This window comes from Eumetopias jubatus, unplaced genomic scaffold (assembly GCF_037043125.1).
Source record: "Eumetopias jubatus isolate StellerSeaLion01/CBP00866 unplaced genomic scaffold, mEumJub1_p1.0 scaffold_17, whole genome shotgun sequence".
NCBI lineage: Eukaryota > Metazoa > Chordata > Mammalia > Carnivora > Otariidae > Eumetopias > Eumetopias jubatus.
In genome coordinates this window covers 5,054,207-5,066,648 of record NW_028274823.1, presented here as the reverse complement: position 1 = coordinate 5,066,648, position 12,442 = coordinate 5,054,207, and the positions used below count along the sequence as shown (strand labels likewise).

The window sequence follows — 12,442 nt, the reverse complement described above, 5'->3', positions numbered from 1 at the left end:
CCCTGCTCTGCGTCTCTCTCTCCTTCTGCTGCTCCCCCTGCTTGTGCTCTGTCTCTCTCTCTGAATATAAATAAGTGGATAAGTAAACTCTAAAAAAAAAAGACAGGAAATTAACCTGAACAGCAAGAGCTTTCATAACCTGGGAATAGCTCTTGGAGTTCCCAGGGTGAGATTACTTCCCAAGTGCAGGAATATAATGCGCCGGCGGTGGTCCGCAGAGCCGCCTCCCTGACCCAGACTGATGAAGCAGCGCTCCAAAGCATGCCCTCCGCCATCCGGTCCCCAGTCCGCCCTGTCCTCTGGGAGCGGCCCTTCTTAGTGGAGGGCCCGGCCGCCCGAGGCGCATGGCGGGGAGCCCTCTGAGCCTGTCCCTGCGTCTTGCAGGTTCGCCATGGAGCCCTTCTGTCCGCTCCTGCTGGCGGGTGTTAGCTTGCCGCTCGCCAAGGCCCTCAAGGGCAACGAGACCACCCCGGCGGTCAGCAACTGGAACTCGACGACCTCAGGTGAGGACCCGGCTGCCTGCCCCGCCCCTGCCCTTGCCACTCGCCCCTCCAGGCAGGCTCTCAGGACTGGGATGACAGGGCTGGGGGACGAGACGCAGCCTGTGGCTGACCTCCTCAGCGAACGGAGCACCTAACACGTCACCCCTATCAACACCAGCTGCCCAGACAAGCCAGTCATTGGGAGTTGGAGCAGAACAAAGCTTAGCAAATGGAGGGCAGCAAACACGACCCTGTGCTGAGAGTTGTTGTCAGCTTCGGTGGGAGGCAGGAGAGCAGGGGTTAATAATCCTGCCCCCCACTCCTGGGGAGCTGATTGAAACAACCCTGAAGGAACACTGGTGAGTCCCTAAGGGGTTATTTACACACTGACATGAACGTTGATGCGATCAAGAAGTTAGTGTTAATATTTTAGGTTCTTAGGCAAGATATTGGCGTAGTGGTTAGAGTTATACTTTTAAAAGAGGAGCCCTTACTTTTTAGAGAGGCATGTTGATGTCCTTATGAGTAAAACAGCATGAGGTCTAGGGGTGACTTGAGAAAGAACAAGTGGGGAGCAGGGGGTGGGGGGACCATAGACCAACACAGCTTTCTTGTCCTGATTAGAAAGGTGGGTGGTGGATGACATGTGGGGCTCATTGCTCTGTTCTCCTGCCTTTTCCATATTTTGAAAGTTAGGGATAGGAGAGAGTGAACAGACACAGGGGACAACATAGGCGAACCCCAGAAACCTGCTACGTGGAAGAAGCTGGACACATAAGACCCCGTGTTCTCTGGCTCCACTGATGGGAAATGCCCGGGGTAGACAAGCTGTTGGAAGGGAAGGGGCAGGAACGCTGGGCCGGGCACGGGCGGCAAACGCCAGGCGGCCACAGGTGGCTGAGAGGTGGGTGGGAATGTTCCGAAACGCTGTGGGGGCACAACTCTGTGAATTAGCTAAAAATCACCGAATCATAGGCTTGAAACAGGTGAGTTTGTAGTATGTAAATTTTACGTCAGTGAAATAAATGCCATGCAAAGCCAAGAGGACAAGCAACAGCGGTGAGAGCGGATGCTCTGGAGTCACGCGGCCCGTGTTCAGTTCTCGCTCTGCCGCTTATTGGCCCGGTGAGCCGGAGTAAGTTTCTGAACCTCTTTGTGCCTCAGTATCCCCATCTGTGCGACGGAGGTAGTAATAGTGCCTAGTACTCAGCAATGCTGTGAGGATTAAGGAGACAGCCGAGCTGGGGTGCAGGAGCTCGTCCACTGGGCTGCTGCTGGGGTTGGCAGGAGCCCGGGTCCGAGGAGGCCCGTCCCCAGCCAGTCTCTGAGGGCCCAGACAGTTGGCTCTTCAGTGTCCCTTGATAGCTCCTCCTAGGGTGTGTGCCCAACACAGACAGAGGCCCACCTGGTGAGTTCAGGGTCCTCAAAGACTGGGCACGGATTCCCTGGGCCACCCCACACCTCCCTGGTAGACGGAGGCCCGTCTGGCAGCCTTCTCCGGCCTGTGCCCAGGGTAGCAGCAACCTGTAACCAGCAAGGCCTGGTCCCCCGAGTGTGCCTTGGAGCCTCTCGCCAGCCCCCACATGCCTGCTCCGTTCCCCCTTCCCTCTTCATTCCCGAGACTCCCAGGCACAAAACTCAAGGACTTCTCTGATGCGGTAGTACTTGCTGAATTGGTTAGTGTTCTCCAGAGACACAGAAGCCATAGATATATTCCTATGTTTTCATTTACATCTGTACCTGTATCTGTATTTATATTTATCATAAGGGATTGGGTCACACAATTGTGGAGGTTGTCAAGTCCAAAATATGCAGAGCCAGTGTCCTAGTTTGAGTTTGAAGGCTGGCAGAGTGGCTACAAAACCAGAGAGAGTGATGTCCCAGTTGGAAGGCCATCAGGCAGGAAGGATTCCCTGTTACTCACAGAATGCTCAGCACTTCTGTTCTATGCAGGCCTTCAACTGATTGGATGAGGCCCGCCCACAGTGGGGGTGGGGTGGGGTGTGATCTTCTTCTCTGAGACCACCAATTTAAATGCCGAATCTCATCCAAAAAGCACCTCCCTCAAAACACCCAGAACAATGTTTGACCAAATATCTGGCAGCTCATGGCCCAGCAAAGTTGACACAAAAAATTAAGCATCACACTTTGCTTATCACAGGGCCTTGGGAAAACAAAAATGATCAACCTCCCTCCAGAAGAAAAAGCTTGGGCGAGGTGATTAGAAGTGGCATCATTCGGGCCGGGGTCAGGGGTTCAACCCCCATCTAGCTTGGGAGCTTTGCCCACGCAGGTCCTACAAGTGCACCCTTCGCCCCCAAGAGGAAGGAGAGGTGGAGCTCAGTCCCTGATACCAGCCCCCAGCAGGGACAGGGGGGGTGGCACTGTCCTCGCATGAGAAGCCAGAGAAATCCAAAACCACATAAAAGGAAACACAGAAGCTCCCCGCACATGGAAACTGCATTTGTCGTGCCTTCTCATCACCAGCTGGCCTCCGGGTGCCGGGTCACTGGGGTCGCTGGCAGTGTTCCGCAGCCTGGGACCCTCCAGACCTGCCCCGAGGACAGTGTGTCCCTGTGCCCGGCAGAGAGGAGCTGGCTGGCCCGAGGCCCGACACCTGCAGAAACACTTACAACAACAGCAGGTCTACCGGACAGAGCATCGTTTGCTCAAACAGAGAAGCAACGTGGAGCTGTGTGGGCGCTCCTACAGATGGCACCCAGGGCATCTGTTGGGTGACTCAGCCTCACCCCTGGGCCTCCTCAGTTCACTTGAGAGTAAAATGATTGGCTCGTAAGATGGCTGTGGGTGTCAGGCGCTCCTTTCAGGGAGAGGGACTGCACGGTATGATCTCGTGCCCATCAGAACGGATGTGACAATCACAGCTCCTTGCAGCTTCTGCTGGGGGCCTTATGGGCTGGGGCAGCGGCTGCTGGTCACACAACCAGGAGGGAAATCGACAGCTGGCCCACTTCAAGGTCTCGGTGGTACCACGTGGACAGGCTCCGTTGACCTAGAATTCTGGGGGGCAGGGGAGCCTGACTGTGTGACGTGCCCTTGGAACTTTGTTCCCCGAAAGGATTATTTAGGGTGATCCCGGCACATTGCCACAGTGTGCCAATTAACCAGAAGTCATTTTGTTTGTTCATTGAACAAAATGTATTAAATAATCATCAAGAGACATTCCTTCACACAGGAGTTGAGGGTAAAGATTCACAAACAGTGTAATAAAGTGTTGCTGTCCTTGTTACAGGAAGGGTTCCTAAAAAATTAATAAGAAAAAGGTAACACAGGAAAACGGTGGTGAATGTGACCGAGCCAAATGCAAATATCGAATTGATGATGTTTTATTAATCATGAGATGATGCTTAACTCTATAGAAGTGAGGGAATTGCAAATTAAAGTGGTATTATTTTATTATCAGATTGACAAAAATTAAGAGGATTGCTCATAGCCGGGAGAAATAGGCTCCAATCACCCAGTCTAGGGAAGCATGGAAGCTGGAAATTTTGCAGCTGGTCACCTAGCAGTTTCTGTTACAACGTACCGTGTGTGCACACGGATGCACAGAGCGCCCTTCCGGGAGCCTTCTATGGAAGCACTTTCAAGATACACCAAGGATAAAGAAACGAGAGGTAAAATTGTAGCTAACAGCCAAAAAGTTGGAAACAACCTAAATGTGCATCGAAATCTTGGGTTATTCAGGAAGCGGACGTCCAAGCAGCAGTTTAACAAAACGAAGAGGCTCGTGTGTGCTAGCCCAGAAGCTTTCCAAGACAGACGACCCACGGAGAAAGTCGAGTCACAGAGCCGGCCTGATAGCGGATGTCATCCGTTTTTTGTTTTTTCCACGTTTCACTTGGCCGAGGGGACACGGCCTGCAGAGGCTTTTTTCTAGACCATAGTGTTTTTTAAAACTGCCTTTAGGTTGAATTACGTATCCATATTTAAAAATCAGATCATTTTTTACATGAAAATATGAATTTCTTCTTTTGGCAAGCTGCAAGAACTGGATCGTGGGGGAGGGGCACTGCCAGTTCTTCCAGTCCCCTGCCAGGCCTGCCGGCTCCTGAGTGTCCCTACCTGACCTCTGCCCTCCGGAACAGAAGCAGCTGCTGACATTTGTCCTTCTGATCTGTGGATTCTGCCCCTGCGCACAGCGCCACTCTGGGGCCCTGGGTCATTCCGCCTGGGTCCTCGGGTGCGCCGTGGAGACGCCCACCTCCGTAACTATAAGCCTTTACTGGAGGCAGCCTGAGCCTGGAGGCCGGACGCTGGAGCCTCCTGACAGAGCCCTCCAGGGCTGGGCTGTCTGTGGTCCAGGTGCCCCTCAGAGCTCCAGGTCAAGTCCACAACCCTCAGCCAGGTCCATCCAGCCCTTGGGTGGGCAAGCTAGCCGGTCAGTCACTGCCAAGATGGACGCTGAGCTGGGGCAGCCTGATCTCTGTGCAAATGCAGAAGTGGGGACAGGAGAAGGGCAGCCGCCCATGCTCTGTGGTTACAGTTGGCAGGGCAGGGACGGAGACCGGTCTGGGCTGGGCCCAGCGCTGCCCCTTGCTGTCAGGCATCTCTCCCATTCAGCCTGCGCTTGAGTCGGCTCCAAGGCCCTGGCAGAGCAGGGAGGGTTCTCCCTGGATGGGCAAGTGTGGAAGCCCCAGGCCAGGTCAGCTCCCCAGGGGAGCTCTGTAGCAGGTGGGGCCAGAGGAGAGGGCCCGGGGCTCTTAGCGGCTCAGCCTGGGTCACCCTGGCTTTGCCCTACCGCTTGGCTGGTGAGGCCGCTGGCCAGATGGGAGAGGCATTGGCTCAGCCTGGGGTGAGGGTGTCTTGTCTGTTGGTCACCTTCTCCTCACAGACCAACTGTGTCCCAGGGCGCTTCTGCATCGAGTGGTCACTTGAGTCAGTGATGTGTTGTCATTTATTAGAAATATATGCATTAGCCACTTACAAGGGGCCAGAGTCAGCATGAGGCCCTGGGGGTGGAGGTTGCTTACAACCTGGGACATGAGATGCAGATTAAGATCTTTAGAATACACCAGGGGGGAGGTGCTGGGGGAGGGAGGCTGCAGGCCTGCAGGGCCCCCTCTGGGCTCAAGGCCATGCTCGGTGCTTCTGGGAACTCAAAGCCAAGGAAGCCCAGTTGTTGCCTTTGAAGGGGTTCCACTGAATCAGAGTGAAGGCGGTCTCCCCCAGGGCCTGTTCACTCCAGGAGAGTGGGGTCTGTGCTTCAAGGCATGCAGTGACCCTCTGGGATCCACAGGAGGGGAGCCGAGTGGGCTTCCTGGAGGAGGGGGCATTTGATAGGCTCCTTGGGAGCAGGGACATTTTGATGAGGAGAGGGCAGCACAGCAGTCTGGGCAGGCAGGGGCGCAGGCGGAACTTCAGGGGAGGGGTGGCAGCCAGGCTGCCAGAGCCCCTCGGAATCTGGGCTCACTGGGCCAGTCCCGGGCAGCCACAAGGCAGCTGCTCTTGGTCCAAGGACATGGGGCCTTCTGAACGAGGAAAGCCAACCTGGACCAGTAGGCCTGGGAGCTCGAAGCTCCAGAAGACCTGACCCAAGGGCCAGGCTGCAGCCCGTGCCCTGAGCTCCTGCCGAGGCCCCGGGAGCTCCCCACGCTGTCCTCGGACGGAATAGTAGGGCAGCTGATCCTTCGCCCTCCTCTGCTTACCCGTGATGGGGAGAGGCAGGTGCCCCGGGAACCCGGGGAAACAGGTTACTTGAGGGTCAGGGGCTCCCCGTTGTGCCTTCACTGCCTCTCCCCAGGGAGCCTGGGACAAAGTCACCGGCCCCTCAGTTGAAGCTTCCTTCCCCGTATCAGTGCTGCTCATCTCTTCAGTGGTGAGCATGGTGGACCGGGACGGTGGCCTGCTTTGCAGACTCTAAAGTGAGGTGCTGGTGTCCAAGAAGGGCTGATGAAGGAGGTTCTGGTACGAGGGAAGAAGTTCTAATGGGATGGAGGGGCAACTGATTTGCACACTGTAAAGTGCAGTCTAGTGTTGGGGATCTTGCTTTGCCCAAACCCCACTTTCCCTGTTACCTGAGTCCCTGCCTGGGGTCCCCCGTCGCCCGCAGGCCCTCCTGACCCCCGCGCGCCCCAGCCCCTGCTGGCCTGGCTGCTGTTGCCGCTGTTGCTCTTCATTCTCCTTCTGCTCCTCGCCGCCTACTTTTTCAGGTAGGAGTGTCCCCGGGGCGCAGGCGGACTTGCCCCGACACGCTCTGAAGAGGAAATGAGCTCCTCGAGGCTGCAGGGCGGGTGTGGGCCCAGGCAGAGGGTGGCAGGGCTGGGGACAGGAGGGGCTGGGAACCCACGGGGCTGGGGACCGGAGATCCCGGGCGGCTTGGCCCAGCCATGAGCAGCAGGAAGAGCTTCTCCCGGCTCACCTGGTGGGTATCGCCGCGCAAGGTCCCTGTGCTCCGGGAAATGTCCCCGGGCCCAAAGCTAACCCGTCTGTGTCTCCAAGGTTCAGGAAGCAAAGGAAAGCCGTGGTCAGCTCCAATGACAAGAAGATGCCCAACGGCATCCTGGAAGAACAAGGTACCCGGGTGGGGGCTGGGGGCGGGGGGGCAGGGCGGTGCGCTCTTTCTGACCACGCAGGGGGTCGTCGTCTGCCTTTTGTTTTAAATGTTAAACTCCTTCAGCTTTGCCACTTCAGTCTCGCTTTCCCTGGTATAGTGCTAGCATTTGTGATGGTAGAATTTTACCATTTCAAGACTTCTCCGTTTCTCTCTGGTGGGAAACAGACACTTGAGGCTTTCAGTCTGTGGCTTTGTTGGAAACACTGTTCACATCCTGTCGCTTTTTACAGGTTTTGATATGTAACATTTTTCAGTAAGCCCTCTACAGTCCTAAAATGAGACAGCCTCTGAAGGGCTCCCCCGAAATTCGCACTGCTTTCAGATCGTGATGCAGAAGGGGAGCCGATCCACCAGTGTGTGTAGCGGGGATGGTCACAGTCGGCGAGGGCATTCCCGACCTTTCTTTCCGGTTCTGAGTTCGGTTCGGAAGGCGTTAGTGCAACTTACAGGGCACACATCTAGATGGCTGAGAAGATTGTGTGAGGCAGAGGCTTTCCAAAGTATTGGTTCACACCAGTGACTGTCATTTCCTCTGGCCGTTTGCTACCTAATTGTTCCATGGTTTGAGGGAACAAACATGCTACCGGATTTCAAACACAGTTGCAAAACTGGCAGCAGGGAAGGACGCAGTGGAGAGAACATGGAGGGCAATTTCGAAGTGCTGGGGGTGCAGAGCACCTTGTTAGGTGCTAAGATGGCCTCCAGGGGCCCCCCCTTCCTGCCCTCTCTCCCTGCCCTGCACGTTTCAACAGCCTGAATGGGAGGGAAGGAGGTGTGGCCGGTGAGACCCAGAGGCCCCACCGGACTCCTCCTGACGCATCTTCTCTCCGAGGAATGAGCCCTGGGAGGAGTTCTTGGCTGGGCTTCAGAACAGCTCTGCAGGTGGGGACAGGCCCTTTGCAAGCGTGACGGCAAAGGTTTCATGTTGACCCTGTCAAGAATATCGGCGCATTTCCCAGGGAGCGAAGCACATGCCAGGGATTTCTCCTTTTGTCTCACTCTGAATTTATGGAAGGAATTTGTCCAGGAACTGCCCTGCAGCTAGCCCTTCCTAGGGCCTCCCTGCCCGCTCCCTGCCAAACAAGGACGGTGTTTGTCTTATTTCTCCTGGAGCTTGTGGGGCTTCAGCAACCAGGACTGTGTGTGTCACAAAGCTGACAAGGCTGGGGGAGGCTCCTATCCTAACTGATTTCTGGTCTATTCCCAACTTGAACCAAAATGATTCTTCCTAATTTATTAACATAATCATCCTCCCTATTTCAAACCTGGACAACTGAGCTGGAGGGTGAAGCTGCCCAAATCCTTTGTGGAAGGAGCAGGGGCTGGGGGACTGAGATAAGGTGTCTGTGGTTGGTGGGAGCAGGTCCCCCCCCAGAGGGACACCCCTATTTGTGAATGGTGTGGGTGTATCCTGAGGACAGAGCTCTAGTACTCAGGTGCTCAGGGCCCCTCCTGGCCCCAGCTACACGATCTGAGAGCAGTGGGCCCCCCTCCAGCGGTGTCTTTCCTCCAGGAAAGCTGGTCAGTCCATCTGGTGAAGGAGTCAGCCGTCCGGGAATACGACTCAGTGGCCCCCATGTTTCTTTTGGCCCCACAGAGCAGCAACGAGTGATGCTTCTCAGCAGGTCCCCCTCTGGGCCCAAGAAGTACTTTCCCATCCCTGTGGCACACCTGGAGGAGGAGATCCGCGTCCGCTCGGCAGATGACTGCAAACGCTTTCGGGAGGAGTTCAATGTGAGTTGGGGGGGGGGCGGGTCCTTTGTCTTTTTGTCCTGGGGTCGAAAACCCGGACAGGCGGTGCCCAAAGACCAGGAATGCTTGCATTGGTCGTGACACTGTCCCAAAAGTGGGCTTCTGGAGACCTGGTGTCTGCTGCAGGGCCCCTCGCCCTGCCCTCGTTGCTCATTCCTAAGATGAGACGCTTGAGGGAGATGTTCTTGAAGGCTCCTTCCAGCGCAAACACTCCGAGGGCCGTGTCCTAAAATCTAGTGTGACAGAAACTCGGTTGTCTCGCGAACGGGGAAGACCAGGGCCTGAGCAGAGGGCAGTGGGGCAGTTCCGTGTTGAAAGCGGCGGAGCCCCCACCCCACCTCTAATGGGCTTCGAAGAGCTTAAGCATCTCGCTGGCAAAGGAAATGTCCCTCTTCTGACCCATCCTCAGAGCATGAGTTAAGCAGTCGTGGGGCTCCCTGGGACGGGCCACGAGTTCCCTTTGGTTTGATGTCTGCTCCAGCCTCTTGTATCCTGCTATTGTGGTTCTGGGTGAATTTTCTCTGTAACCTTAGCGATGGCAGCCACCAACTAGGGTGGCTTTAACCAACTGGAACCGTCCCCATGGTAGCAAACCGATTCTCCTAGCTCTCAACACAAAACACAAACGTGCGTTCGTGATAGTTCTTTTGTGTTGCTCATGTGATATTTAATGTCTTGTGACTCTTGAGTCATTGGAGAGACAGAGACGGAGAGAGAGAGAGAGAGAGACAGAGGGAGAGAGAGAGAGAGAGGCCTGGGCGGGCTGTGGGTAAGACACACACCAGGAAGAGTTGCCTTGGATTTAGCCGTTCAGAGTTCATCCCTGACCGCGTTTTGAGTTTTGCTTCATGCATCTTCCTCATTTTGTGCACAGCCATGTGCTGAGTGTGGAGCTTGAAGAGGAGCTGCCGAGCTGACCAGCCCTGGCACGTGGGTCAGCTGCGCCTACGCCGCCGGCCTCCACCGCCCCGGGGAGGGGGGGCTTGGGGAGCAGAGTGGGCCCGTCTTAGGGACCTTATGGCTCCACTCGAGGCTCAGACAGCAGACTTCATAAATAGCAAAGTGTTGTGCGGTTGTTTTACCCAAAGATGACACTGTGACAGACGGGGGACATTCACAAGGAAGTGTCCCATGAGGGCTCGGGAGGTGAGGGAGCATTTCAACTGTATGTTGCTTATTTTTTAGCACACGCCTTATCCGCCTTTATCCTGCTTCCTTTTAATTGTTTCCAAATGTGTCCCCCACCTTTATTTTTTGAGAAGTTAGGTCATACTGAAGGACAGCTCCAAGCAGTATTGTTTTGCAATCTGTCAGCCACATAACAGAAGTTATTCTCCATGTCCAGCATAACTCTCCAGGTTTGCAGCAGTATGACTTTCCCCCTCCTGCCTTGTCCCATTTCCCCTTGCACTCGTGTTTCTCCACGCGGAGGGGGTGGCTGGCCTTGCCAGCAGAAAGCTGTGAGTCAGAAGCAGCTGACCACTCCAACGGAGCAGGGCCAGAAACAGGGTCGGGCAGGTGAGGCCCTTGCCCCAGGTGCAAAAAACCCTCGTCTCGTCGGGATCAATAATTAATGCAACAAGCAGATATATCAAAATCACTGCGAATAATCCATGCTGAGCAAAATAGTACAATTGTCAATAAAGGCAAGGTCATGCCGACGGATTTCTCCTGTGGTCCCAGGCTCCAACACGGCCTGTCTCTGCACTATTACCCGTCCTGTCATTATGTAAAAGTTTCGTGTTTTGGCCATCATCGATTTTTTTGTTTTGTTTTGTTTTGTTTTGATTTTGACTTTAAAAAAAAATTACATGTTGCATTTGAATATTATTTTACTCTATTCCTGAGTTGTTTGGGCACCGCTTTAAATTGGCTGCCTTACTCTTCTTGCCCTGCCCTGCCCTTGCCGTTGAGCGGCTTCCCCGCGGCCCGCTGGAGGCCTCCCTGCAGGGCAGGGTGGACAGATATGCAGAGGGGAGGAGGGCCTGGTCCTGGCGCTGGGGGACCCGGGGCGAGCTGCTGGTACTCTCTGGACCCCAGTTTGCTCCTCTCACGAGTGAGAGCTGGCCATGTCCTAAGCCACGTTTGTGTGGCTTCCCTCTTGCCAGAGAACTGGAGCCTGTCAGGACCGGCCCAGCCCTGGCTCCGCAGATGACCCCACTTGCGCTGGACAACTGTACCTCATCTCCCTTCTCCTCACCTGCTCTCCTGAGTTCCAGTCCCAGGAACTGTGGAAGGGACAGATGAGTCTCAAAGCCGTCCATCCAGACGAGTTTGGACATGTGTGTATTGCCGACCCAGAGCTTCAGTGGACTGAAAGGGTTTGGTGCTGAGGTCAGCTCAGTGGAGTGGTCAAGGAGGGGATGCTGGCTTTGGCCTGCCTGAGTGGCTGGCCCAGCTTGTCTCTTATCAGCCTGGGGGGCTTGGGCCATCACCTAACCTCTGCCTGCCTCAGTTGACTCGCTTATAAAATGAGGATGCTGCCTGCCCCCATAGGATTGCCCTAACATGTAAAAGAGGTAGATGTGTGCCTAGCTTAGCCTCGGGTCTGCAGGAGAGGGGTCTGGGGATGCCCTGCTTTTTAGGACTGCTCCTGGGAACAGCCAGCCTCAGTCTCCACCCTGCAATGAGAGAGTGCTATCCCCGCGAAGTCTGTTCCAGGCCCCCAATTAAACCACAGCAAGTGAGTGCCATTCAGGCTAGGAGTAGCCCACCTCCACAGACAGCACCTTCCCATTCTCAGACCGGCAGGTTATCCCAAGCCCAGGCCCGGATCCAGCCCCTATCATTAGTGTTGTAGAAAGGCACAAGGGAGGTGCCGCCAGGAGAGGTCCCGACACAGCATGCAATCCAGAACTGTCCCCTGGAGCTTGCTGGAACAGCCCACACCTGGCTCCTCTCTGCTCTTCTCACTTCGCTACCACCTGCCCAGCAGTGCAAAGCGGGGCGGAAGAGGAAGGGACGTGACCCATGGCTCCTCCTGTGTGTGTTCATTGACATGAAATCTCACCTCGAGCAAGCAAGCAAACAAACAAACCCTCTTCGGCCAATGTATGTAAATGGACAATCAATCACAAGGTATTTGTTGACCAGTTAACTCCGTGCACAGCTCACTCCCGGCACTGCAGGGCTGACCAGTTACGGCGGAGCCCTCCCCCGGGTGCTGTCCCATCTCCCCTGTGCCATCTGAGCAGCTCGGAGGCGCGGGTCCACGGGCCGACTGACAGCAGGAGAAAGTGATGGGCTGGCCTCTCACGGCCGTTATTCTGTGTGCTTGGATACGGAGACACATTCCATAGGCAGAGCACTTCGCCTCGCACCCCAAGTGCCCCTCTACACCCCCCCACAGAGCCAGTGTCGCCACCTCAGCTCCATATTCCAGGTCCCAGGTCACTGCTGGGGAAACGGGGTGGCAGGGCTGGATCCCTGCTCGCCACCTAGACCACTCTAGCCTCTCCACCCACCACGCTGTAGCTGCCCCACCTTCCGAGGAAGAGGGAGGCTTCTCGGGTTCTCTTTTTCTTTTTAATTTGTTATTTGTATAGACTTTAATTTGTAGAGCAGTTTTAGGCTTATAGAAAAACCATGCACAGAGTACAGGGTTCCCATGTACCTGCCCCTCCCTGCACACAGG

The 12,442-nt window shown here is 55.3% G+C and overlaps 1 protein-coding gene across 8 annotated transcripts in view; it reads left to right on the top strand.

The window, feature by feature from the left end:
* The window catches only part of PTPRE (protein tyrosine phosphatase receptor type E), a 151,635-nt gene that overhangs the window by 107,414 nt on the left and 31,779 nt on the right, over positions 1-12,442 (top strand). For 3 of the 8 annotated variants that reach the window (XM_028120030.2, XM_028120031.2, XM_028120032.2), the window contains 4 exons: positions 385-503; positions 6,553-6,652; positions 6,942-7,015; positions 8,654-8,790. In XM_028120030.2, the coding sequence (XP_027975831.1) occupies positions 392-503; positions 6,553-6,652; positions 6,942-7,015; positions 8,654-8,790 (423 nt within the window). In that variant the 5' untranslated portion in view covers positions 385-391. Of the gene's footprint in view, positions 1-384; positions 504-3,906; positions 4,118-6,552; positions 6,653-6,726; positions 6,865-6,941; positions 7,016-7,432; positions 7,939-8,653; positions 8,791-12,442 lie in introns of those variants that run through there. The other 5 variants (XM_028120029.2, XM_088020165.1, XM_088020166.1 and 2 more) reach the window with 5 other exon arrangements.